General features: G+C 46.3%; 5 protein-coding genes across 5 annotated transcripts; 3 read left to right on the forward strand and 2 right to left on the reverse strand.

Annotated features, from left to right (window-relative positions):
• The first annotated feature begins 154 nt into the window (after positions 1 to 154).
• On the forward strand, positions 155 to 9079 carry LOC108142712. Its single transcript, XM_017266731.1, has 11 exons — positions 155 to 220; positions 275 to 540; positions 1015 to 2874; positions 3435 to 3599; positions 3660 to 3839; positions 3904 to 4071; positions 4137 to 4325; positions 4394 to 4576; positions 4638 to 4829; positions 5193 to 5942; positions 6647 to 9079. Exons 1-11 carry the CDS (start codon positions 214 to 216, stop codon positions 9062 to 9064), a joined length of 6378 nt encoding a protein of 2125 aa, XP_017122220.1. The 5' UTR covers positions 155 to 213; the 3' UTR covers positions 9065 to 9079.
• Positions 9080 to 10822: 1743 nt separating this feature from the next.
• LOC108142874 (anoctamin-4) lies at positions 10823 to 18347 on the forward strand. The gene is made up of 13 exons (XM_017266948.1): positions 10823 to 11272; positions 11960 to 12174; positions 12747 to 12928; positions 12989 to 13936; positions 13998 to 14143; positions 14643 to 15223; positions 15661 to 15878; positions 15941 to 16105; positions 16168 to 16521; positions 16582 to 16681; positions 16751 to 17147; positions 17211 to 17301; positions 17806 to 18347. The coding sequence occupies exons 2-13, from the start codon at positions 11997 to 11999 to the stop codon at positions 18130 to 18132; spliced, it is 3687 nt and encodes a 1228-aa protein (XP_017122437.1). The 5' UTR covers positions 10823 to 11272; positions 11960 to 11996; the 3' UTR covers positions 18133 to 18347.
• A 108-nt stretch (positions 18348 to 18455) lies between these two features.
• LOC108142834 (tubulin polyglutamylase complex subunit 2) lies at positions 18456 to 19739 on the forward strand. Its single transcript, XM_017266899.2, has 4 exons — positions 18456 to 18616; positions 18670 to 18837; positions 18889 to 19157; positions 19358 to 19739. Exons 1-4 carry the CDS (start codon positions 18547 to 18549, stop codon positions 19718 to 19720), a joined length of 870 nt encoding a protein of 289 aa, XP_017122388.1. The 5' UTR covers positions 18456 to 18546; the 3' UTR covers positions 19721 to 19739.
• LOC108142835 (viral IAP-associated factor homolog) lies at positions 19722 to 21181 on the reverse strand. The gene is made up of 2 exons (XM_017266900.2): positions 21047 to 21181; positions 19722 to 20880 (listed from the first exon to the last, which is right to left on the reverse strand). Exons 1-2 carry the CDS (start codon positions 21050 to 21052, stop codon positions 20164 to 20166), a joined length of 723 nt encoding a protein of 240 aa, XP_017122389.1. The 5' UTR covers positions 21053 to 21181; the 3' UTR covers positions 19722 to 20163.
• A 728-nt stretch (positions 21182 to 21909) lies between these two features.
• LOC108142765 lies at positions 21910 to 26953 on the reverse strand. The gene is made up of 5 exons (XM_017266802.2): positions 25844 to 26953; positions 25632 to 25785; positions 25208 to 25572; positions 22748 to 25143; positions 21910 to 22682 (listed from the first exon to the last, which is right to left on the reverse strand). Exons 1-5 carry the CDS (start codon positions 26876 to 26878, stop codon positions 22454 to 22456), a joined length of 4179 nt encoding a protein of 1392 aa, XP_017122291.1. The 5' UTR covers positions 26879 to 26953; the 3' UTR covers positions 21910 to 22453.
• Between the last annotated feature and the right edge of the window lie 126 nt (positions 26954 to 27079).

Raw genomic sequence — 27079 nt, forward strand, 5'->3', positions numbered from 1 at the left:
GACTTCCAGGAACTAAGGGCGCAGAGTTCACACCTCAATTAGACCGACATGATGGGCGCATGTCTAACATGATCAACATAATTGAAGGCGATAAGGGAAACTTAAGTCTGGCAGTCAGCGCTAATGATGTATGTATATAAAAGGCATCAAATTTTTGGCAATGATGCGGAGTACATTTCGACCATCACAAGTGGAATAATACAAGTGAACAAAATGAAAGGTGAGCACGATCCTAATGGTATATAGGACTCTAAACATTCTTTCCCATCTCCAGTTACTCTGCTAGCTGTGGTGACACTCACTGCAGTGGCTGCCCTCGTTGGAGCCGCCGATCCTGAGTGTATATATCGGAAAATTCGAGGACTCTCGAAGCATTGGCCGAAACCCCAGAGTTGCTCCAGCTACTACCGCTGCTCCTCGAAGAACACCGTCCGCACAGTGACGTGTCCGCTGGGCAAGGAGTACAATCCCAAGACCGGCAAGTGCTCCAATGCAGGACGCGGTCTGTGCATGCTCAGCCTGGTAGCTCCGCTTTCTGAGGTAAAAACTATACACTTGATTACATCCGACACTCCTTTAGTAAAAGGGTATATGGTATTCGGTCAAATGTGCCAGTATGAACTTCGAGATTTTGGAAACTCTAAAAGCTGGAGAATTTGCATTGTACATGCAGTTTCTAGTTATGTTCCAAAATGTGGCCACGCCCAGTCTAACGCCCACAAATCGCGAAAATCTGTTGTGTCACTTTGACATTTATTCGGCTAAAAACTATCGAGACACACAAAATGTTTCAAATCGAACTTTTATTTTAAAAGCTATTAGCATAATTGTACATTTTCGGTAGATGGTGCTACTAAAACCCGATTACTTTCAAGGGGGCTCACTTAGTTTGAAAATGGTTAGCTCATCTAATAGTCCATTTTATGTCTTTCACTGAAAACTAATGAAATGGCTTACTAAATAATCACCTTTTCTCTATCCCAACCCATATAATTGCAATCCCATCTGGTGCAGACCACCAATCTGTGCACCAACGAGGTGAACGGTGCTTACCTGGCCAATAGTGGTTCCTGTGCTGAGTTCTACATCTGCGATGAGCAGTTGGCCTATCCGCAGAACTGCGATTCCGGCAGTTACTTCAACGAGACACTGAGTGCCTGCATTCCGGATCCGAATGCCACTTGCTGGCAGAACCTGTGCGTCGATAAGGTGAACGGAATCTCCCTGCCAAACGAGGACAACTGCGGCAGCTACTATGAGTGCTCGGATGCGAAGACCACCCTGCAGACTTGTGCCTTGGGCAGCTTCTTCAACTCTTCGGTTGGTGCTTGCACCGTCGATACTGGAAACTCGCAGTGCTGGGTCAACTTCTGCATTGGAAAGGCTGATGGATCGGCTGTGGCCGAAAAGTCCAGCTGCTCCGTGTATTACGTGTGCTCCGACAACACGGCCACCGTCCAGGAGTGTCCCGAAGGCAGCCACTTCGTTGACAATGACTGGGGCTGCGTGCCCGGCCCTTGTCCCACGGAGGCTCCTTGCGATGATACGACGACCACAACCACCGAGCCCTGTGATGATTTGACGACCACAACCACCGAGCCCTGCGATGAGGTAACCACCATAACCACCGAACCCTGCGATGAGGTCACCACAGAACCGCCGACGTCCTGCGACTGTGGCGACGTCAAAAATACCGAATTCACTCCCTATCCGAACAACTGTCGCAAGTACTACATCTGCATCAATGGCACCCTGGTGGCCGGAGACTGCGGCAAGGGCAACATGTTCAATGCCACCCATGGCGTTTGTGTGGTGGACGAGGGGAACGAGTGCTGTGTGGTGGATTGCTCGGACGGAGATGTGAGCCTGGATGCCCAGGACTGCACGAAGTACTTCAAGTGCGTCAATGGCGCCTGGACTTCAACGCCCTGTGCAGCTGGTAGCTACTTCAACTCGGTTCTGGAAGAATGCCAAGTAGATGAGAATAATGTGTGCATTTCAAGAAAAATCACCTCCATCACTACTGACCAGTGCAGTGAACGAGATCCGCCAGCCCGCGGCAAGAACTGCTGGAGCTACCAGGTCTGCATCGATGGGCAGTGGCAGGACGAGACCTGTACCAACGACTACTACTTCGACGCCACCGTGGGCATCTGCCGGGCGGACTCGGACAACGTTTGCCCCGAAAACAGGTCGAGTGGATCGCGCCAGAAACGAAGTGCGGAGGACTGCACCTGCGAGGGCGGCATCGAGCAGGGCAGCATCGTGAGTCATCCCACCGATTGCGACAAGTACCTGATCTGCGAGAATGGCCAGCTGGTGGAGGGCCTCTGCGGCATGGGCAATGTGTTCAAGAACTGCAGCGGCGTCTGTGCCCCGGACACCAAGGCCACCTGCTGGGTGTGCTCCAACAAGCCGAATGGCTACCAAATGCCCAATCCGACCGACTGCACCAGCTACCTGACCTGCTGGAACGGCCTGGCCACGGAGCACAAATGTGGGGCGAGCGAGTGGTACAATGGCTATGGAGAGTGCGCCGTCGATGTGAACGCCAAGTGCATCAATCCCTGCACCTGCGGCAACGGCAACGTGGCCCACCCCATCTGCACCAAGTACTTCAAGTGCACGGACGGAGTGGCCCAAGTGGTCCAGTGCAACGCCGGCGAGGCCTTCGACTCCGCCACTGGTCTCTGCTCCGCCACCGTGGAGTGCTCGGCCAAGAACTGCGCCACCGCCACTGATGGCACCACCTATCCCGTGGCCGGAGACACCAGCAAGTTCTACAACTGCCTCAACCAGGTGGCGACCATTGAATCCTGTCCGGCCAACTCTGGATACTCAACAGTCCTGGGCATATGCCAGTCCCAGCCCAGTGTAAGTTACTTCAGGTCTTTATAGCATCAAATAACATTTAATTATACCAGCTTATAGCTCTATGACATAACATAGCTTTTCTTTGAAAACTTTTAACATTATTGTCTTCAAAAACATTTTAAAAATTTCTTTAGAAATTAAAGAAACAAAAATTGATCGTAGTGGCTAAAAAATTATATAGTATTACAACCAGTTTAGACAATATTAAAAGCTATAGGACTTCCGATTACAAATCAGAAAAAGTTAAATCTTTTTAAAAGAGATTGTGGCCCTTTAACCAAATCCTCATCTAGATTCTCATCTGAACTTTAATGAAACCGTCACTCAATTAAAGCTTCAATGCAGTGTCATAATACTATAAGCGATACACAAAAATGTTTTATGTATTTTTTTATGTATTGAAAACAATTGTATTCTTGACATATTTGTTTGAAATACCTTTGAGAAAATATTGAAAGATATTCTTAATTAATACATAAAAGTTTAGAATAATACTGAAAAACAATAATAATATATCTTATCATGCTTTTAATCTTAAAAATCCATTTAACCAACTCTAGTCCGATTGCAACCAGAACGTGTGCAAGACTGCCGCTGAGTACTCGACTTACCCTTCTCTGAATAACGACACCTCGACCTTTTGCATCTGCCAAGATGGTGGCGGTTATATCAACTCCTGCCCCACGGGTTTGTTCTACGACGAAACTGAAGAGAGCTGCACTTTCGTAAGTGGTATAGGTGTGTTATATTTCCAAATAATTAACCCATTATTTGTCCAACTGCAGACAGGAAACTGCGATCCTCAGGTCTGCAACGGGCAACCGGAGTACTTTGTGTCCCAGGATTACGAGGACCCGAATAGTTTCTGCCTGTGCCGCGCCAACGATCCCGTCTCAGTGCCCTGCCCCATTGGCTACACCTTTGACAGCGAGGAGCTCGAGTGCGCCCTCATTCCCCAGGCTGATGTAAGTCCCTAAGATAAGTCCAACAAATAATAGTTAACACTGTGATTTCCTATCCCCATTCTAGCCACGTTGCTGCGCCAATGGCTGTGTGGGAAAGTCGGACTTCGATACTCTTCCGGCCGTGGCTACTACCGATGGCTTCTGCGTCTGCGTGGATGAGGTTCCCCAGTACACCAGCTGTCCAGGCGACTCCCAATATGACTCTAATCTGGCTAGTTGCGTTAGCACTGGGGTATGCATTTGTTAGCGATGATGTATTGTAGTTCGGCTTTCTTTAGTTGTTATAATTATTCACAGAGCGAAACCACTTGTCCGGCAAATGGCTGTGATGCCAGCATTTGCGAGACCATGCCCGACTACGATATGTTCCCCATGGAGGGCGATTCATCCAGCTTTTGCTACTGCCTCAACTACTGCCCAATCTCCTTCGCCTGTCCCGATGACCTGGTCTTCGACTCAAAAGTTGGAATTTGCTCCGAGCCAGTGGTAAGTGTATCTCATCAGCAAATTGGAGCAAATTGGAGCAAACTAAACATTACTATGTATATTGCCAGGATCCCTGTGCTGTCTCTAAGTGCAATGCCGAACAATGTGATATCCTGGCAGAGTACACACCTTACCTGCCCAACGATGGACAGGATGGCTTCTGCTACTGCGAGGGTGGTCTGCCCAACTACTTCCCCTGTCCCGAGGGACAGGAATTCTCTACGGCCCTGGCAATTTGCAAAACGCCTGTGGTAAGACCACAACCTTAGGGTATAATTAAGACATTTAACATGATTGTTGCAACTTTTCCAGGATGGCTGTGTGACCAGCGAATGCGATGCCAGCAAGTGCGCCACCTTGAGCGATTACGTGCCCTTCCCAACGAACTCGGCCAGTGAGAATAGCAACTCCTATTGCTACTGCTATAACGGTGAGGTCTTCCTGGAACAGTGCAGCCCCGATATGGTGTACCTTCCTGAATACGAGCGGTGCGGAGTGGTGGCGGTAAGTTAATATAATATATATCCTTAGTCAAAAGTTTGAAAAGCACTTCATTTTCCGTTTAAAAAACAGATTGCTGTTTTTTTCTAATATAATGGTTTTATTCAATTATTCAATATTATCAAAAATGGATGATGGTATCCCATAGCTGTCGTATATATCTGAAGTACATTACTTAATGATAAAAACAATATATTTGTAATCATTTTTGTAATGACTGCAGGGGCATTACAACTTGTGTCCTTTTATAATTAGTGGTACAAGCTCATATATCAGAATATGTATGCACTTATAATTTCTAAACTTTGGCTTACCAAAGATAGCTTCCTTATTCGTTTAATCCATGGTTCATTTCACGGCTTTCAGGCATCCGAGTGCGTTTGCAAACCGGGTCAATGCGGCACCTCCGACGACTATTACTCCTATAGTGCTCTCAACACGACTGAGGGCTTCTGCCTGTGCGTGGCCGGAACTCCGGTCTTCAAGGATTGTGCGGCGGGTGAGGAATACGACGCCGTTGTAGGTGCCTGTCTGTCGGGGGCCTCCAAGATCACAGCCTCCAGCATCTGCGACCACACCCGATGCAACAACCGTGCCCTTCTGTCCGCCACTTTTGCCGCCTCCAATACGACCAGGGGCTACTGCACCTGCCAGGAAGTGGGCTTGTCCACCTTCGTGGGCTGTACGGACGAGCACGTTTACGAGGATAACGTGGGATCCTGTGTGATCGCGGCCTGCGACTACACCAACTGCTTGAAGCGAGCTCCGTTCGAGGCTTTTGAGGCGATGAACACCACCGAAGGATTCTGCTCCTGCGACGGCGTGGCCTCCTTCCACCATTGCGAGAAGGGATTCACGTTTGACAAGGACCAGGGACTGTGTCAGCTGAAGGACGCCATGTCGATGATCTCCTGCAACCTGATGGAGTGCGTCCGGCGAGGCCAGTTCGAGCCCTTTGCCGCCCAAAACACCAAGTCCGGCTTCTGTTCCTGCGATGACCAGGAAAAGATCAGTGTCACCTACCATCCCTGCGCCCAGGGGCAGGAATTCGTCCCCGAACTCGGCCTTTGCTCGAGCCACAGCGTCCAGAAGCGCTCCGTGGAGACGGAGGAAAACGTAAGGTCCATCTCCCTGTTCAAGAAATTCTTCCCCACACTCTTCTAAGCCGGTCACGGCCTAGCCTTCTATACTCCTATTCTACCCTATAACATTAGTTGTTATCTATGAGTTACGGTTTATGTGAATGTTCCGCTTGTTCCACTTCTATACGTATTTAATACCCAATAATGTACCTTACCCACATATGCGCTATAATAAATTCAAAATAGATGAATTACAAAATGTCGGCTTTTCATTTGTGTACCTATAGAATGGAACATGTGGATTTTGTCCATCTGTCAGATAAAGGGAAAATTTTCAACGAGATGGGGAGTTTAAGAGGGGGCATATTATTTAAAAAAAAAATTAATGGAGACCCTGATCTTTGAATAGAAATGAAAAAGAATTTTGATTTAATTTTGCGTAAAAATATAAATAGTATTTGGCATTATAACTATACTATTAAATGCATTCTGCCGTAGAAACATTAAAAATACCAAGAGCAGTTCTGTTATTTTCTGTTAGTTTCAACAAATTCTGATACTGAAAGCGGTCTAATAGTACATTTAAAAATGTTTTAAAAATTAGTACAAACTTTTTCCCTTGTTATTTCACGATAAATCCAATCTATGGGCTGCAGCTCAACAGCTCCATAATATTAATATTGTATCTTAAAAAAATGTATTATTAAATCAAGTCACATTCTTTAATATTTTTTATAGATATGTGACATGGATGAGAAGCGTTCGGTGCCAGCGAACTGTTCGCAGTACGAGGTCTGCATCGATGGCCACTGGCGGCGACGCACTTGCTCTGACCAGCGGTACTACAACCCGGAGCAGCAACGCTGCCTGGAGCCCCGCGATGACTTGGTCTGTGCCTACGCCAGGGTATCGAATCTGCCGGCCTGCAGCAGTTCCAGTGAGTCCCAGACACTTGTGGCCAAAAGTGGCAGCTGCCTGCAGTACTTCCGGTGCTCCGGTGGCAAGTGGCGTCTGCGAAACTGCCCCAAGCAGCACTACTACTCATCCGTGATAGGATCCTGTCTGCCACTGCCCAAGGGCCACGAGCAGGACCGGAATCAGACCATTTGCAGTTGGGCCAGAAACCAGACAGCTGGGTATTCCTCTCAGCACTGTCAGCACCTGGCAGTGCGTCCCTCGGCGGCGGGAGGCTGTCAGAGCTACCTCATGTGCCTGGACAACTCCTGGTGGCTGCACCAGTGTCCTCTGGGCATGTACTTCAGCCGGGAGCACAACTATTGTCTGCCCAACGATGCCGGCCAGTGCTCCCTGCCGCCGGAGCAGAGTGGGGGTGACTGCTCCGATGGGGAAAGTAGATCCCTGGTGGCCAGTTGCCACAGCTATGAGCTGTGCTCTGGTGGCCAGTGGACGAGGAAGCGCTGTGAGGAACGGGAGCAGTTTGAGCCCCTGCTGGGCTGTGTGCCCAGCGATGGGAGTTGCCAGGACAACGGGATGAGACGCATCTGTCGGGAGGGAGAACTGCGGTCGCAGTTCGGAGGCAACTGCTCCCAGTCATTCCTCTACTGCCAGGCGGAGGAGTGGCATCTGGGCAGCTGCCTGAGGGGACATAGTTTCGCCGCCCATTTAGGCAGGTGTCAGTTGCAATCGCAATGCCAACCGAAGACGAAGGATCTGGCCCCGGAGAACCAGTGTCTGGGTCAACCGGATGGCCTGAGCGTGCCCGATCCCACGGATTGCACCAGGTTTTACCTCTGTCTGCAACAGGTGACCGCCATCCCCCAGAGCTGCCCCTCTGGCAGCTTCTTCGACGCCATCCAGGGATACTGCCGACCGAACGATGGCTCCTGCCAGCTGGCCATTTGCTCGGGACAAGATGACAAGCTGGTGGCTCATCCGGAGGATTGCCGATCCTACTACAGCTGCTCCAGCCAGAATGGCACCAGTCTGCTGCAGTGTGACGAGGGCCAGTACTTTCACAGCCTGCTCTCGATCTGCCGCGTGGATCACGGCCAGTGCCGCTCGGACTCGAATTCGAGCGACTCGGAAAGTGCCCCCAAGCTGTGCTCCGGTCTCCATGGAGTGAAGCTGCCGCACGAGCTCTACTGCAACCTGTACTACGCTTGCGTCAGGGGATTAGCCGTTCCAGTGGAGTGTCCCGCACGGCATCAGTTCAATCCGGTGCTTTCCATCTGCGAACCGGAATCGCAGGCCGTTCAGCTGTGTGCCAATGGTCAGCTGCAGGGCAATGTCAGCTATGTCTACAGTTGTGGAAACCTGCAGGATGGCAGCTTCCTGGCCAATCGGACGGACTGCACCCGGTACTTCATCTGCGTCGGAGGAAGGGCCACCGCACAGCGCTGTGCCGCCGGAACCTTCTTCGATTCGGAGCAACTGCTCTGCCTTGCGGACGACGGTTCCTGCCCACTGGTGGAATCCGTTCCCGATGACGGCGGCGACGATCCCAACAACCAGCATGTGCCCCCCGATCCGTTGGTCTGCGAGGGCAAACATGGATATATAATGCCCGATCCGGCCAACTGCAACAACTTCTATCTGTGCGTCTCTGGGAAACTGCGCCATGAGCTCTGCTACACGGACCACTTCTTCAATGCCACATTGCAGCAGTGCCAGGCGTATGAGGTCAGTGCGGATGGGGATGCCCCAACGGAGAAGCCCCTAGAGACCCGGCAGTCGGAGCTGAGTGGCCTGGAGAAGACTGCAGATGCAACCGGAATCTGCAAGGATGTAGCCACCACCTTCGCCGGAATCTGTGGCGTCATCGGAAATGGTGCCTCCGTGGCGGAGCAGGGCGATTGCAGGCGGTACACCAGCTGCGACGACGACGAGCCCGTCTCCCAGCGATGTCGCAATGGGGAGAGCTTCGATAGCCTTTTGGGCATCTGCCGGCAGAACGATGGCACCTGTCTCATGGAGAACGGCGAACGGGTGGGCGTGTGCAACGGAAGACATGGCCAACTGGCACGGGATGCGGCCAACTGCCGGGGATACTTCACCTGCGTCCACGGCCAAAAGATCGAGGGCGAGTGCGACCAGGGGCAGTTCTTCAACAGATTGACCAGCAGCTGCGAACTGGACGTCCTGCAGCAGTGCAAAAGCGATTCGGAGGACGTCATCAGCGGTGCACTCTTGATCTGATTTAATTACGTTTAACTTTTGGTGGTGGTTAAATACATACATACATATACTTCAAAAGCTTAAGCAATAGTGACTTTAATGAAGTTTTAATCATAACTATTAATGGATGCCCATTCAAAACCATAAACTATTTGATAACCATACATATACATATGTATACATATGTATGTACATAGGATATTGATTACTGTTATTTTAGATCAGGGGTGCTCAAAACTTATGGCCTTATGGCAGTGCATTTACTAACACATTTAAAAAATAACACGAACACAAGTAAAGAATTTTAGTGTAAGGCCGAGGAAAAGACAAAAACAAATTTCATTTGACTTAGGCATCCAAAAAAAAAACAAACAATGTAATTGTTGTTGGCTTGCCTCGGTCTTATCAGTAACGAATTGGACCGCAAGGAAGAAACGAAAAATTGCTAGTGTAAAGCAAGATGTGACCAGCAAGCTTACTTATGTATGTATGTATGTGTATGTGCATTTACAAAAACAATTATGCACCCCTGTTTTAAATATTCTGCCAATTATTGAAGTATTAAAGAATTCCTATTAATATTTATTTTCTAAAGTTTTCAATACACAATTAAATAAGAGAAAATCAATATGTAAAACTGTGATATAGAAAGGTTATTTCTGTTAATTAAAAAAATAAGACTCAATTTTGCATGCCTTAATTTTTAAACATTACTTTTACTTCGTTATTAAAATGATAATGTCAATCAAAGCCGAAAGAAAAAAACGGAAAAACGGTCAAATCAGCACGCACTTACCCCCGAAATAACCAAACAAAGCCAGGGTCTCGGAGTTATAAGTGACGTGCATTCAATCAAAATAGATTTCCAGTCGAACAATAATAGTACTTACAACATACGAGCACCAGACATTGTCGCATTGGACTCTATTTTTATGGTCACAAATTTGAGCGAGTACGCAACAAGGGTGCGTTGTTGAGGGTGCCCCTGGGATAGCTTCATTCAAGTGCGATATTAATTTGGTCTATAGGTCAACCGCCATTACATATGTAAGAGCTAAAACGCTATGGCTACCAAAGACCCTGAGAAAAACTGACGTCATTTACCACAATCAACTCCGTGGGCAGGAAATGTTTGCCTGGACAGTCGGCCTGATTTAAAATTAGAAAGTCATCACGAAGCACCTCGTGCAGCGAGTCAAATACCATATTAATAGGATATTCGTGTTAAAAGTACCGACCGCATATCCCCCAGACCCATTCTAAATGCGTATCAAATACGGTATGGCCAGTGATGGGCAAGTATGGATTGGGTATACCTTTGTTGGCTATAAAATCTGAAAAGGTTTACTTTACTTCATATGTGAAACTTAATTCTGGTTTATATACAATTTCAATAATAATCAAGCAAATGGGAAATTTAAATATACAGTGTAAGGAGTATGTTAATGTGTAAGGCCTACAACAACTTCAAGTCATTCGATATACATATCTTGATCTCATTTGTTTTTCATTTCTATACAGCTCTTAAGAAAATTATATTTCTTCTTATCGGTGAATAGTCCCAATGGATAGCATTCCCTATAAAGGTATCCACGTAGGTACAAATGCCAAGATACCAACACTGCGGATAGTACTCCCTCCATGGTCGTATTCTCGACGTCCACTCAGCGAGAGAGAGCCGCTACTACGAGTACTACCGTGATTACCTATCTGTCCCAGAGTGTCACTGTCCACTGGCCAATGGGTCATAGCTCCAGGTCGGCCAATCGGTCGGGAACCGTCGTGGGGAGCGGTACTCCATATGCAGAGCGGGAGTGTCTAAGTGCTAAGTGCTGTTACAAGTGGTCACCAGGATGGACGTGCGAGCGTGTGCCTGGATAATGTGAACCTTGATTGAAAGATAATAACTACAAGCCACACAAAATCAATAGTGGGTCAGTTCGAACTGAAGAGAGAGAAATTAGTTAGTTACTTACAGATCCTAAGCCGATCTGATGTTGTGAATGTGAGACCGTAAGACTCATCAACTGAACTCCAGCTGCATCTGAGTGAAAGTGGAAGCCGCAAATCAATAATCGATTACTCATATACCATATTGCTGGGAACCGACAGGAGCGAATCAATAGACCTTCAATTGTTGTGATTACTTCAATGGCATGGGACTTTTCACAACTGCCGACAAACGCTGACATTTCCAGGACGTCCGTCGCACGCTTATTAGTGATCCAGGTACGAGTTCGAGTCCGCGAATGGATTTGTTTGTCTGCCGCCCATTGGCTATCCACTGACCCCCACATTGCCATACCCACACACACACAGTGCACATATCCCAATACCAAATCTAGGCCAATTATTTAGAACTATTGGCGTTCGTCCGCCTGGCAAAGTGTTCACCACTCGTAGCAACAAGTTTGATTCCCCCCCTCGCAATCTGCGACGACCCAACTGGACTCGCTCCCATGGTGCACTCCATGGTGGCTAATGTTAATGTGAAGGCATTATTCCCGATGGCATTCGCCTTCCCCCATCCCCCATACCCTTATCCAAACCCAAAGACTATATAAACACCGTCCATGGGTCAATGTCGAATGCGTGCGCGAGTTCAGCTTTTGATTGGAACGCGTTGGCAAATGAAGATACAAATACTCTTCAGGGTATAAATTAACGCCCAGCTCGAGGCCAGTAGTATAAACATACATGAATAGTTAATGTCCGCTGGACTCTCGTCGAATCGGGGGATAAAAGTATGTGCAGCAAAACAGCTTTTGATTGACAGCCCACTAGAGGGCCGAACTTGATACTTTAAATAGTTTATCATGGGTAACGGAGCAGGTGGCTCCGAAGCGAGCCTTCAAACTAGGCCAAATTATAAAGTGGCCCCAAATGACCCGCCGCCCTTCCAATTACGATCCACAGAGCTCCATGACGCCATAGCTCCTGGCCAGCGACGACGATGAGCAGTCACGAAGGAAGGTCCGGCGAGAGGTCACACGTCTTTCAGATCCGCATCGACAGCGTCGAGGATGAGAGCACCGCCCCCATAACGGAGGCCAGTTCTCGGGAGGATCTCATCAGCAGCGCAGCCCGGGAGGCCGACAGGACCAGCGAGCAGTGCCTCTTTCAGTTTCCCAGTGAGTGAAAAGGGGCAGTAATTATAGGGGACTTTCGAAAAAATTACACAGTGGCTTATGAAAGCTATTCTTAGAATATTTATAGTATAACTTTCTCAACTTTCAACCTTTTCAACTTCAACCTGCTACAAAATAATATTAATACTATCTAACTTTCGAAACTCGGTAGTTTCCTGCCAACAATAAAATTCGAATTATGGAAAGTTCGGGGTATTAATTGCTTTGACTATAATAAAATAATAATATATAATATAATAGGGACATATTCTCGTTATTGCAACTTTGAGTTGGGAAAGTTTCGGTTATTCAATTTTAATATTGGTTTAACTTAAATGTTCGTATCTTGATGAGCCAATTGTTATCATTTTTGTTTTCTAAAAATTAATTAATTAATTAATTGAAGTGGTTGCCAATTGAAACTATAAGAATAATTAATTATTTTACTTAGTATTTGTTTAACTTAAAAAGTTTTCTGTTTATTGAATTTGGGGAGAAGTCAGCTAAAAGAACTGTGGGAAGATTAGCAATGATACAAATTCCAACCCCAAAATATACAAATGATTTTCCTGCAGGATTCCTTTCGGTGCCAACGCTGCGAAGTCCGCGTCAATCCCCAGACCCCTTCACCCGGAGGCAGGTGATGTCCAGTCCGGCGAAGAGCGAGCGCCTGAGCCGCCGGAGCCAGACAAAACCACGACCACGAAGACTCAGCCAGGATAGTGGCATAGTGGCAGGCAGATTGATTGGCTACGGAGTAAGTCCGACTTATGTCTTGACTCCCCCTGATTAATAATCCAGCAACCTTTATCCACAGGAGAGTGCTCTAATTGACGCCGATCTGCAACCAAGACCACTTAGAAAGGAAAAGACAGTTGACATATACCGCTGCCAAGGGGAAGATAATGAACTAGTGGAGAATAGCAAGCCCGCCACTCCGATTCCGCCCAAAACCAAGCTGAGCGCCAATCGGACTCGAGCAGGATCAGCTGCGTATACGGAAAAGTGGCTCAACTCCTCGGTGATGCGGACCAGCAATGGCAATCCCCTGTTCCCCAAATCCAACTCGATTGCTGTGCCGCTGCCTACGCACCTGGAATCGGAATCCGCAGAACCCAGTCCCACGCAGGCCTTTGGACCCAAGATCGTGGGCAGCAATGAGGAGGACATTCCGGGCACAGCCATGCGAAGGAGCCTCGGTCTGAACTTGAGTGCCACACTGGGCTCAGCTGACCGAGTGAACCAGTCATATGAGATTATGGAGTCGTCGCACTCGAACGTTTTACCCGACCAATTTGGGTACCGCCAACTCGTACCCACGGAACGGAAGACCTCCGATGCCATGAGCTCCGTCAGCGGCAGCTACTACGGCAGTCGGAAGGCCAGCAAGAGCAATAGCCTGGGTGGCGAGTCCGGAGACGAGAGAAGGGTCAGCAAGCAGGACCGGGAGGGCTTGGACCCGGAGTCGCTGATGTTCCGGGACGGCAGACGCAAGGTGGACATGGTGCTGGCCTGGGAGGAGGAGGACCTGGGCGTCATGACCGAGGTGGAGGCCAAGAAACGCGACAACCGGCGCTGCTTCATGGAGAACCTCATCAAGGAGGGACTCGAGGTCGAGCTGGAGGACAAGTCGCAGTCCTTCAACGAGAAGACCTTCTTTTTGAAGATCCACCTGCCGTGGCGCCTGGAAACACGGCTGGCCGAGGTCATGAACCTAAAGCTGCCCGTCAAAAGATTCATCACCATATCCGTGAAACCATCTTGGGTAAGTGCCTCATATTGTAAGCCCTTTGAAAGCCCTTTAAAATCGGTGTTTTTATAAACAGGACGAGGAGAACGTTGTTCTTAGAAACGTGCAGTATTGGAAGGACGTGTGGCAGCGCATGACCAAAAGGATTCAGTTGGACCAAACCCTTTTGGAGGGAGAGACTACATTTAAGGCTGCAACAGCTGGTGGCAACCCAGAAGAGCAGTGAGTTAAACAAAATTAACAAATGCCTATGTATAGAAATCGTTAATTTTGGCTTTCAAAATTGTTCAGTTTCGTAATGCAGTAAACTGTTGTTGTTGTACTGTTTAAAGTCTTTTGACCGATCCCCTCATTTCTATGTAGCTTACTGATATGTGTATGATCTCATGAGTCAATTTACTATATTCCTTATTTTGAACGAAGATTTACTTTAAGAAGATTAATGAGGGTGTATTGAAAACGGATGACTTTATGTTTTTGAACGAGATCAAAACTTTTACTATTACTATATTAAAAATATAGTAAAATACGTAATACAACTTAACAAGTCAGCTGAGTTGATTAAAATAAAGTAAAATACTTAATACTTAGCCACTCAGCTGAGCTGATATATAATATAAATACCCAAGGCATCACAATTTTTTTTAATTTTAAACATTCATTTAAGAAAACAAATGAATATTATATTAATAACCAAAATATTATTATTATCCTGCCACAGATTTATTGTGAAGGACCGGGCGACGGCCTTCACCAGTGCGCAGCGTTCGCTGATGGTGATGCAGGTGCTCATCCGGACGCCGTTCGACGAGAGTGACCGCAATGGCATCCGGCGGCTGTTGAACGACGGCACCTACCTGGCCTGCTTCCCGCTGCACGAGGGGCGGTACGACCGGCCGCACTCCAGCGGCATCTCGCTGGACCGCCGGGTGCTCTACCAGACGTGGGCCCATCCCTCGCAGTGGTACAAGAAGCAGCCACTGTGTCTGGTGCGCAAGTACTTTGGCGACAAGATCGCGCTGTACTTCTGCTGGCTGGGCTTCTACACGGAGATGCTCGTCTACCCGTCCGTGGTGGGCTTCCTCTGCTTCATCTACGGACTGGCCACCCTGGAGTCGGAGGACAACATCCCCAGCCAGGAGATCTGCAACGAATACGGCACGGGCAACATCACCCTGTGTCCACTCTGCGACAAGGCATGCAGCTACCAGCGCCTCTCGGAGTCCTGCCTCTTCTCGCGGCTCACCTATCTCTTTGACAATCCCTCGACGGTGTTCTTTGCCATCTTCATGTCTTTCTGGGGTAAGCTGGCTATAATTCTTGACAGAAAAATAAGTCTCCTAGTTATATATTGCCTTGGACTATAAAGCTCGAAGTATACATATATGGAGCTCTGGGAAACAATTTACTCATTGAAAACATAAATATGACATAAGATACAACGCTTTTTAAATTACTATTTTAAAGATTTGTTATAACAAATAATTACAGGACTAAATTTAAAATTTACCAATAAATTTCCGTCTTTACCAAAAAGGTTCATTGTATTGCAAGTGCGATTTGAAGACTTTATAATAAAGCAATTGATGAATCTTAAACTAGATATTTTTATTGTCTTTGATTTGAATAGGTTTAATTTATTTAAAGTTTATTACAAATATTTAATATTAAACATTCATTCATATTTTATTCTTATTTCAAGTTGTGCATAAACTATGAATTTGTAATCTTTAAAACAGCCACCACATTTCTGGAACTTTGGAAACGAAAACAGTCGGTGCTTGTCTGGGAATGGGACTTGCACAACGTGGACATGGACGAAGAGAACCGTCCAGAATTTGAGACGAATGCCACAACGTTTCGCATGAATCCTGTCACGCGGGAAAAGGAACCCTACATGTCCACCTGGAATCGATCCATAAGATTTGTCATTACCGGAAGTGCTGTGCTTTTCATGGTGAGCCTGAAGTTAAACAATTACCGCGCTTAATTTTATTTATTAAATATATTTATTTGCAGATCTCCGTCGTTCTCTCTGCTGTGCTGGGCACTATCTTATATCGCATAACTCTGGTGTCTGTTATTTATGGAGGAGGAGGGTTCTTCGTAAAGGAGCATGCCAAGCTATTCACCAGTGTCACGGCTGCCTTGATCAATTTGGTGGTCATTATGCTGCTGACACGGGTAAGTCCAACTTTCAGCTACCAACATCTAAAGTTGGCTTATGCTACGTTTATCACTTGCAGATCTATCACCGCATGGCCATCAGGTTGACCAACCTGGAGAATCCGCGCACCCACACGGAATACGAGGACTCGTACACCTTTAAGATCTTCTTCTTTGAGTTCATGAACTTCTACTCATCGCTCATCTACATCGCCTTCTTCAAGGGGCGCTTCTTTGATTATCCTGGAGATGAAGGAGCCCGCAGGAGTCAGTTTTTCAGACTGAAGAACGACATCTGCGATCCGGCGGGCTGTTTGTCGGAACTTTGCATCCAATTGGCCATTATTATGGTGGGCAAACAGTGCTGGAACAATTTCATGGAGTACCTGTTTCCGAAGTTTTGGAACTGGTGGCGTCAGAGGAAGCACAAACAGGTAGTTATTGTTTAACAAACTCAATTTTAATACCATTAAAAATTATACTTTTCTTTTTAGGCCACCAAAGATGAATCACATCTGCACATGGCTTGGGAGCAGGACTACCACATGCAGGACCCAGGACGCCTGGCTTTGTTCGATGAGTATCTGGAGATGAGTGAGTATTCTGATATATTTAGATCTAAATTCAGAATCTAAGTGATCTGATCTACTCCATTATTTCCAGTTCTGCAATATGGCTTTGTCACCCTGTTTGTGGCTGCATTCCCCTTGGCCCCGCTCTTCGCGCTCCTCAATAATGTGGCAGAGATCCGCCTGGATGCCTACAAGATGGTCACCCAGGCCAGACGGCCACTGGCGGAACGGGTGGAGGACATTGGAGCTTGGTACGGCATCCTGCGGATCATCACCTACACGGCCGTCGTTTCGAATGCCTTTGTGATAGCCTACACCAGTGACTTTATACCTCGCATGGTCTACAAGTTCGTCTACTCCGAGACCCACACTTTGGCGGGCTACATCGAGCACTCGCTGTCCATCTTCAACACCTCCGACTACAAGGAAGAGTGGGGCGCTTCGGTCAGTGAGAAAGATCCAGATACCTGCCAGTATCGCGGCTACAGGTGCGTTTGACTGCCTTTTCTCACTGATGTGCTTTTTGCATAGATAGTTTTGTTTATTTGCAGAAATGGCCCCAAGGATTATGAGCCTTATGGACTGAGTCCCCATTATTGGCATGTCTTTGCTGCCCGTTTGGCTTTTGTGGTGGTTTTCGAGGTGGGTAGTTTCAAAATGTTTTTATTTTTATTATCCTCAAAAAGATCCCTCTACTGCATAGTTCAGAATTAAAGGTACTTTACTTGACTTTCCATTTCCAGCCAACAATCTTAAAAATATCTCATAAATCATAGTAAACTTAAATTACAATTTGGGCTAATTTGAAATGGTTTCTTTGCACTGTAAAGCTTCTAAGTGATTTTTAAAATTTTTAGCATGTGCTGTTTGTAATTGCAGTATTTTAAACCTCCAGCCAATTATTGAATTAATATAATAATATATTATATAATAATATATTATATATATTTTAATTCCTAGTAACATTTAAAGTCCATTGGGCTAATTTAGAATTGTTTCCTTGTACTGTCAAGTTTATGAGTGCTTTTCAAATCTTGGCTTTTAAACTTCCTGGTTGTTATTTATAGTAAAATTTAAGACAATCTGGGCTAATTTTAAATGCTTTTCTTCAACTGCAAAGCTTATAAATGATTTGTTAAATTTCAGCACGTGGTGTTTGTAATCACTGGCATCATGCAGTTCATCATTCCGGACGTCCCGTCCGAGGTGAAGACCCAAATGCAGCGGGAACAACTGTTGGCCAAGGAGGCCAAGTACCAGCATGGGATTAAGAGGGCCCAGGGCGACAACCAGGACATCATGAGCCTGTTCCGGGACACCTGCACTCGGACCTCGATCACCGGAAGCCAGGTCACTGCCCGTGGAAGCTGGGCTCGCCGCTTCAGCCGGCTGAGCGATGGACTGGATGCCCACGTGGAGGTCGCCGCTAGGCCACGAAGGTCGGTGGAGTCCACGGTGTGGGAGGTTTCCTGACACGAGGAGGAGGCCGAGAGCGAGGCCCAGGATAACAAGGGATGAGGTCCATCGGGAAGTCCTAAAGCAATGACCAATACTCGACTCCTTTCCACGATCATTAAACTAGACTTTTGAATGTGTAATTGTTGTCGAAGCTCCACAGTTTATAGTTTTTTTTGTTAAACACAAGTCTCATGCTCTTTGTAAATAAACTATTTTGAATGTTGTCTGAAGCTGTGATGTTTGGTATAGGATTGTAGCACAATGTTAGTTGGTTCAAATGAAGCAACAAAAAATAACCATTCGCCCCGTTGCCACAACAACCCATACAACATGACTTTGTTTATACCGTAGCAGCTTACATATGTATATATAAACAAATCTGACGTATAAATTGAGCAGAATTTTTTCTGAGACACAAATTATTTGACGATGAACAAGAAGCTATCGCCAGAGGATGCATTTTACGAAAACCTGACCTTGGGCCTTATAAGAACCCTATGTGAGTAGGAAATGATCCCTTCCCTGTGGCATTAACCCCTACCAATATGCTAGCCAATGTGCCGCGAGTGTGTAATGTGACTCTGGAGCGACGACAGCCACTGAACGCCTGCCAGGTGGTGAATTGGGAGCAGAGGCACTGCGTCTACCTCCCGGAAGACATGAAGAAGTTCTACCTATCCTCTGATGGATTCATTCTGAACTGGAGCTACCAATATGCACGTGAGTGGGTTCCCTATTCCTAGGTCATTTGTTGTAGCTCCCCCATTTCAGCCAACGATATCCGCCGGGTGGGTCACATCCACTTTCCACACCTGCTGCAGGTAACCCTTCTGCGTGAGAATATCGAAACTACGGCCAGCCACTCCAGCAATTCAACGGTTTTGCCCACTAGCAACTCGGATTCTCTGGCGGCGGCTAGTAGCTCGCAATCCCTTCCAGCTTCAGTTGCCGCCGGCAAGGACAAGTGGGGCAACGCAACACCTATTATAACTGCCAAGTCAAAGATATTCGAAATCAACAATGTGAACGAGGTAGCTAAGGTATGTACTCTATAACAAATTTTCGAGTTTGTAACATTATTAAACTAAATCATAATAACTCTTTATTGGATTTGATTTCAAAAATAAAATTGTAAAAATACTACATTTAAAAATCAGCCATATAATTTTGTTTTACCAATAAGATTTTAAAATATTGAAACATTTGTCTTCACTGACTCATTTGATGAATTTCTTACCAGGTGTGCATGCTGTACGAATCCACAAGCTCCAACAATCCAAAGTTTTATCTGCTGGAGCTGAGCACTCTCAGCTGGCAGTTTTTGGCGGACACTTTCAGCGAATACCTGCGGATGGCCATCGCTCATCTGGGACTGCCCTACTGGGAGCTGTGCTTCTCCACCTGCGGCCTGCCATCTTGGACGGAGCAGCTGTTCCTGCTTCTGGCGCCTCATCTCCTCGAAGAACACGAGCAAAGACGAGGGCGTGTGTTGAATCCCGCCTGCGAGCATCCATACAACATCATCGACCCAAACATTTTCCGGGGCAAACCGAAAAGCGTGGCCAAAGCGGTGACCAGCAGCACTAAACAAAATCATAAGTGACTTTCAGTAGAAAAGTAAACGATTTATTTGTGAGGGTACATAAATGCCACAAAACAATGAAATGAACATGTGCAAGGGGAATCCCTGATGATAAACTGGGTCAATATGTGGGGATAAAGAAAAATGACTAATCTTGGGGGCTAAACAAAAAACGGTCGCCGAAAGAACACTCTTTTGTTTAAAACTAGATCCACTAATTTGTTGTTTTAGTTATTAGGCATACATTCTACCTATAAAACATTTAAGCTTGGAAATTAGTTTGATTAAGATAAATCATTTGCCATAATTGTTTGTTATTTTAGTTTCTGAATTATCTTAAAAGTTAAAACATTTAGCACAACAGATCCGAATTTAGTTTGGAGTTTCCCCCATGATTCATTCTTAAAATATTGACCCACCCTACAGCAAAGGAAGTGATATGAGGGCTATGATTTGGCTACTACTTAGTAGAAGTCCGCACTCTTGTCCTCCAGATCGGCCAGCATCTTGTCCCTGATCTGCGGGCGCGGATCCTCCGTGATCTCCGTGGGCACAGCGCCCGCTTGTCCCAGCATGAACTCGAGCTCGTCGGCGGTCAGCTTGTCGCCGCGCAGCTCCAGCGGACCGATGAACTGCTTGCGCATCGATCCCTCGTGGTAGACGAAGATGGTGGGCAGGTTCTTGTCGGGGAAGTTCGGTATGCAGGTGGTGGCAACGGAGCGCAGGAACTTGGTCTGCGGGAAGCGGACGGCCAGCTGCTGCATGTGGTGGTGGATCAGGGCGCAGAGCGGAACTCCGTTGGCGTACAGGTGGAGGACCACCCAGATGCCATCGCCGGCCTTGGTGACTTCGTTGACGTAGTCCTGTCCGGAGATCTCGCGCACCGATCCGAAGCGCGCCTTTTCGGCGGTGGCCCGCATCTCGGCGATGCGTCGCTGGCGATATTGCTCCAGGACAGCCTCGTCCTCGGAGTCCTCCAGTTCGTCGAGCTCGTCCAGGGACATGTCGTCGATCGGCTTGTCCCGCTGGCCCTCATTTAGTGGCAGATCTGTGCGCCGCTGGATGGCGTCGTCCATCAGCTTCTGGATCTGATCCTCCGTGATCTCCGCCTCCTTTGCCTTGGGCCCAATGATTCCCTTGGCGCGCAGCACATCATTCCACTCGGTGTCTTCGTTTGGGTCCTACGGAAAACAAAGACACGTGAGTTTTCATTCATCATTTTCATTACCAAATATGGAATTTATTTTTGGGTGCACCAAATCACACCCACAATCGTATTTTGTCAAATAGAACCCATTTTCCGGATAATGCATAAACATTTTCATTTGAACTATCATTAAATCTTACCTGCATAATTTATGTTTATATTTCGATGAGATAAATAACTTAAATTTATTTAAATTCTGAACGCATGCACCGTTTTTGTAAACTAAAAATAAAACTGAATAATTCTAAACGAAGTGACTCATGACCAGGGACGGATCAAATATCGATACTATCGCATCCGGTCAGCCGATTAGTGATGGCAAAGTGAGCGACATTTGTCATGCCTCAAATTTTACTTGTTGATTAAAAATAAAATAAATTTAAAACATGTTTGACCATCTCGAAAAATAATAGTAATGAAATTCATATGTTTTCTTTTATAAGGTTTCAATTGCTCAAATTAAAGTGCATTCTTGAACCAAAAATATTTAAAAAATAAAAAAATTGTATTTGCCTAAAATAGTTAGAAGAAGTTGGTTTTAAAATTACTTTTCAAATCAAATGTTTATTATATCCAGTCAATATGTTTACTTTTAAGCAATTATTTTTAATAACAACCATTATTAAACACCTGTTTAACAATCCCAATACAAACAAATGAATTTTCATTTTCTATAAAATTTAAGATAATACAAAATAATGAAATTCATGTCTTTTCTTTTATTAGCTTTCAATTGCTTAAATTGAAGTGCATTCTAGTTTGAAAAGGCTAATTTTGAACAAAAAAATATGTAAAAATAAAAAAAATTGTATTTGCCGAAGATAGTTAGAAGAAGTTTGTTTTGCATTTTCAAATTAAATTTTTATTATATCCAGTCAATATGTTTACTTTTAAGAAATTATTTTGTAGAACTCTAATTTTTAAGCTTCTATTCAAGAATCCCAATACAAACAAATGAATTTTCATTTTCTTTCAAATTAAGATAATAAAAAAGGTTTTTCCATTATAGGCACAATAAAACATTTATTCAATTTTTCGAGGCAAGCGTTTTAAGAGATTATGGACATGTTGGTGCTAATTTTTAACAAACACTTTTCTTACTTTTATTAGTTTATTTAAAAACATTTTTTCTTCCGTCAAAATTTACCTATAAACCAACTTTTGAGCATTCAAATACGCAAATGAACTCATATTGTTTTATAATTTAGAAGCTTGAACAATAAGGTATTTTATTTTAAAAAAGCAATTAACAAGGTAAACCCTCAAAAGCTTTTGACTTTTAAAGCATTGATAAGAAAGAAAATCATTATAAATACAAGTTAGACATAATTAGTTACAGAAATTTAAAAAAAAAACAAATCGGAAAGACAAACCAAAATTATAATAAAAAAGGTTTTTGAAATCTCATCAATTATTTGTTGTCTGCTTTACATGTGAGGGACTCTTAAAAATATTTATTAAAACCTAAGTAAGCGCAGCTAAATGGTAAGATAAATTCTTTTTACGATTTCCTTCACAGTTTCGTGTTCGGACGTTTGAGTTTCCATTTAAGAACTTGAACTGTCCTCAGATACCTTGTAATAGTTGTTAAAATTAATAATACATATCAGGTCACCGATTTCCTCCTGGTAACCAGAAGAGGCTGCCTTGTTGCCCAAATAGATGAGATACTGCATGAACTTCTCGAACTCAGCCTCCTCCTGCAAAAGGCGTTTAAAGCGTGGATGCACAAAGTGATTCTCTTGATCCATTATAAACGACTGTGATTGAATGACTCTAAAATATTGATTTAAATTTAAGTAAATAAGAAAATGATTAAGCCACAAATGAAATTAACTTACTTGCAAAAGCGTAGTATAATAACTAGAATATTGTCGATGGTTTCCTTAACCTTGACACTCCTTCGATTTAAGAAAGCCAGGAAGGCAACCCGTTTCAAGTAGGCCGCATGCTGCTTGTACAATCCCTCGATGGAATCGACGGTGCTCAGCTCCTCCTTGAAGCTATTCCAAGTGGACTGCAGGGCTTTGGCCACCAGATGCGTCTGGAAGGAGGTCATAAAGTGCGACAACTTGTGGCGCACCATTTGCAAGTGTCGAAAGTGTGGACATGTGCGGAGTTCCGGTCCAAGCAGCTTGCCCAATTGTTGCAGATGCTCATAGGATCCTTCTAAAACGAAGCTTACATGGCGAAGCTTCAGTAGATAACCGAATATCTGTCCATATTTAGCCACCGTTTCGGGGCTGATCACCAGGTTCAATGGCCAATCCACATTACAGTGCAGCGTTAGCATGGATGTGGCTTCAAGGGACAGGAAATTCAGCGTATCCGGAATATGAGTGCAGTGGAGCGTGAGATTCTGAGACACCGTGGTCTCATCCGCCGAACAGCCAGCCAATGCATGCGTAAGCATAGTGTCGAGGATGCCCTTTTGGCAAAGGCTTTTCGGATCGATGCCCGCCCTTATTCTTCCCAGGATGCCACTCGTTAGCAATGTGCCAAACTGGCCGTCCAATAGGAAAAACAAGTTTCTGAGCTTACGGAAATGCTCGTAAATACGCAACTCCTGGAAGATCCTGAGCACTTCGTTCCGGAGCAGGGCATAGTGCGCGTTCACTGGAGCCATAACGGAGAGGTGCAGGCAACGACGGGCCATGAGTGGATTGTAGGGCTCCGGCACAGTGAGAACCGCCTTTTCGTTGGCCCTTTTCATCCCAAAGTAGGTGGGCAGATGGATAGTTGGTTTTAGGATATCCGATAATGTCTTAGTGGGTTTGGCAACTACAAGTTCAGGCTGCAGTGACTCCGAATACGAGCCTTCTTTGGTCTCACTAATATTGTTATTATTGGCAGCATCGTTGTCAACCGTTTCCCTGGGTGACAACCCAAAGATGTCCACATCGGAAGTGGTGGACATGGGGGTTAGCACCGCCAAAGGTACTTCCACGTGGAGTTTGTTAAGCTCTAGAGGTAGGAAAGGCGAGTCCTTATCTTCACGCACTGTACTACATAGCTTGCTCTCCAATGCCCGTTTTGATAGACAAGACAATGATTTTTCTTCAAAATCCTTTTCGGTCTGTGCAATACCAAACTCGCTATCTAATACACGTCGACGGTTTCTAGCACGTTCCGTATTTGAATCCGCTTGGCGTCGCCAACGATGGGTGTGCTCACTCTCGGTGGAGTTGAAACTGGAGAAACCATCGTGGTGCTCATTGCGCAGACGGTTTCTCTGCATGTCGCTCAGCTCCTCCGATTCAATGCGATTTAGATTAGCATTGATGTCGGGCGGAAGGTTCGCGTGCAATCCCGAAGTTGAGGTTGTGGTTGTGGTTTTATCCGATTCCGACTGTTGAATATGGACCTTTGTATAGCACTCCTGGAATTGGTCCGAAGAAAGAATATGCTGGCGATTGCGATCGAATTCTGTTTGGGAGTTCAGCTGCTCATTGGAATTAAGCACATCCGAGTGGCTCCGCTGAAACTGAACCACATTGGAACTCAAAGGCTGAGATTCCACCACAACTGGCTGCTCTGGTTGTACATCTATTGGATTTTGTAATACCGTTTCTGGAGGCTTTTGCGATTCTTTATTTTTTGGATGCTTTGATTCCGCATCTGAAGGCTTCTTCTGCTCTCTTGCTGCCTCCTTAACCTTATCTGTTCTCGCATCGTCTTGATCCGACGCCGATTCTGGTCGTAAATCTGTTCCTTCCACACACGATGCAAAACTGAGATCACTATATGTGCTCTGGTCCGGGCTGGTCTCTTCCTGGTGGTCTTTGCCAATCAACTCGGCTGCTAGTTGCGACACTTGCTTTTGCAACTCCAGCTTTTCTAGCTCAAGACGATTATCCTCCAACCGTTCGCTCTCCCGCTGAAAAGCCAACTCGTTGACAATCTCCTCGCGCCTCTTATCCAGCCGACTTTGCTGTTGAAGTTGCAGTTCCGCGTTGACTTGATCGTACATCAGCTTCTTCTGGTCATTCGCCTTCGACAGGAGCTCGCGCTGCTCTTCCTCCCAAGCAAGCAGATGCGACCGCGTGCGCTCCTTCATGAGATTTGCGAAGCTACGTTTGGTGGCCTTGCGCTCCTCGAAGATGCTCTGCATGCTGCACCATCCGAAGCGTTGGTAGATTACGGCATACCTGTCGGCCAGGTTGCGACGCATCCCCTTGAGCTGTTGCTCCGTTAGACAGACCACTATTTCCGGGTACTCCACATCAAAGACGGGATGCTAGTGGGTTAGGAAGGCAGCTATGAATGGTTTATCATTTGGTTTATAATCATAATCTACAAACCTGAGCGTTATAGGCCTTAAGCACCTGGTTGTACTTTCCGCATTGAAGGATGTCCTGCTCACACCCGTGCAGGAACTCCGGAATGGCCTCGTTGACCACGTGGTAGCCTCTATCGAAAAACTCCTTGCTGCACTCGTTCACCAGAGCCGGCGAAGTGTTCAGGCTGCGACTGATGAAAATTTCGTTGACGGCCTCGTCCAGCTCACCCTGGTGGATCCATCTCTGGAGCTGAACGAAGTATGTTTGGGATATGCACCGCAGCAAGTAGATGAGAACCTGCAGGAAGTCACTGTTGCCGCAAGTGTCGATGGCCAGCCAAACACAGCGCAGCAGGAAGGGGCCCGAAACCCCAGAGTCCAGGTTTACTAAACAATGAAATGAAGCTAGTGAATCACATGTCCATTTGGCGGAATGGGAGTCTTACGTTTTGGCTCACTCTTGAACACATTCTCCAGCTGATGGAGCAGCCGCATGGCAGGGCGGCAGTTGATCAGCAGCTGGGAGAGATTTTCGGCGGCCTGGGAGAGCAAAAACTCACGATTGGTGGCTAGAAAATCGACCAAAATGTTGCGCATGGCCTGTAGAAAAGTTAAAGACTTATTAAAAGTTCATGAGAAGATTAGGGATTGGACTCACCCGATTTAGGGGCCTTTCCAGACGCGCCATGGTGTTCCGATTCCACCTGGTGCGAGCACTCAGACGCCGAAAGGCGCAGCCAGAGCGCAAGAAGGGATCCACGAAATCCGCCAATATCTCGGGCAGCACAGTGCGCAATGTGGTGTTGGGCCTGAATACCAGCACCAGCTCGTCCTCCGGCGAGCTCAGGAACGTCTCTGACTGAACACCTGCTGCCGCCTTCTTAAGGTGATCTATGAGGGCCGCTTCGCCGATGTAGTAGAGAACCAGGTCCTTGTTTTGCAGAAGCTTCAATTCGTTGGTCATCATTTGATCCGAAATGAAGTATTTCTGGGGTCCGGGTTGGGCCACAAACGGGGGATCCGGCGGGGCAGGTGGGCTCTTCTTTTTGAGGACTGGCAGTCGGGGAGGTGGTTGCATTGGTTGCTCCCTGGATTCCCTCATGCGAGTCATGGTTTCTGCTAAGCCGGAGAAGGTTAAAAAGGATAGATTGAAACCGACGCGTGGCTTTTCCGGCGGAGGCGCCTTCAGGTTGGTCAGTAGAAGATCGGTGTGGGGCTGCAAGTGGAGGGGCTTTAAGACCCGTCCCATCTGATCCAGAGATTTGAGCGCTTTTGGGTTCACTGGCTCCCTGGGCAAGCGGTCTGGCAGTTCGTATAGTTTCAGTATTCCCGGCTTATACACTTTGAGGCCACGTTTGTAGTGGTTCTCCGTATTCTTCTCCGGTTCAGGATCCTTTTTAGTTTCGTGAGGATGTGCTTCATCCTTTCCTGCCAGAAGATTCTGGAAGCGGTTCAGGCTGTCCCTCCGTTTGGGATTCTTTGCCACCTCACTGCTCACCTGGCGGAGCAGCTCCAGCTTGTCTTGGGACGACATCGTCCCAGTGCGCAGCAGATCCTCATAGATTTTGGAGCGCTTCCTGGCCACCGACGCAGCTGTGGGCCGATTTGTCGCCTGCTCCTCCGACGCCAACAAAGTGGCCAGGTGGGTCACCATGTCGAAGACGCTGTGGCTGCACTCAGCCACGGATGCCATCGGAATGGGCTTTGGACTCCAAAATCATGGGATATTTACAAGAAACCAAACAAACTCAAGGACCAGGGGCCAACCACTCACGATGGTATCGATATATTGAAAATCTTGGGCTTGCTATCGAGAATTTACTTTCGATGTTAATCGATAGCTTTCTAACGGTAGATTCTGGCAACACTCAGATAATTTGAAATTTTTGAATGT

Source organism: Drosophila elegans, unplaced genomic scaffold, assembly GCF_018152505.1.
Source record: "Drosophila elegans isolate 14027-0461.03 unplaced genomic scaffold, ASM1815250v1 contig_208, whole genome shotgun sequence".
Classification (NCBI taxonomy): Eukaryota; Metazoa; Arthropoda; class Insecta; order Diptera; family Drosophilidae; genus Drosophila; species Drosophila elegans.

Coding starts and splice junctions, on each gene's coding strand:
- LOC108142712 (XM_017266731.1), top strand. Junction 2,875..3,434: donor TATGCCAGTCCCAGCCCAGT/GTAAGTTACTTC, acceptor AACCAACTCTAG/TCCGATTGCAACCAGAACGT. Junction 4,830..5,192: donor AGCGGTGCGGAGTGGTGGCG/GTAAGTTAATAT, acceptor CACGGCTTTCAG/GCATCCGAGTGCGTTTGCAA.
- LOC108142874 (XM_017266948.1), top strand. CDS start 11,997: ATGAGCAGTCACGAAGGAAGGTCCGGCGAGAGGTCACACGTCTTTCAG. Junction 15,879..15,940: donor GAAGTGCTGTGCTTTTCATG/GTGAGCCTGAAG, acceptor ATTTATTTGCAG/ATCTCCGTCGTTCTCTCTGC. Junction 16,522..16,581: donor GTCAGAGGAAGCACAAACAG/GTAGTTATTGTT, acceptor TTTTCTTTTTAG/GCCACCAAAGATGAATCACA.
- LOC108142834 (XM_017266899.2), top strand. CDS start 18,547: ATGAACAAGAAGCTATCGCCAGAGGATGCATTTTACGAAAACCTGACC. Junction 18,617..18,669: donor GGGCCTTATAAGAACCCTAT/GTGAGTAGGAAA, acceptor CCAATATGCTAG/CCAATGTGCCGCGAGTGTGT. Junction 19,158..19,357: donor ATGTGAACGAGGTAGCTAAG/GTATGTACTCTA, acceptor ATTTCTTACCAG/GTGTGCATGCTGTACGAATC.
- LOC108142765 (XM_017266802.2), bottom strand. CDS start 26,878: ATGGCATCCGTGGCTGAGTGCAGCCACAGCGTCTTCGACATGGTGACC. Junction 25,786..25,843: donor TGGAAAGGCCCCTAAATCGG/GTGAGTCCAATC, acceptor ACTTTTCTACAG/GCCATGCGCAACATTTTGGT. Junction 25,573..25,631: donor GTTCAAGAGTGAGCCAAAAC/GTAAGACTCCCA, acceptor TTCATTGTTTAG/TAAACCTGGACTCTGGGGTT.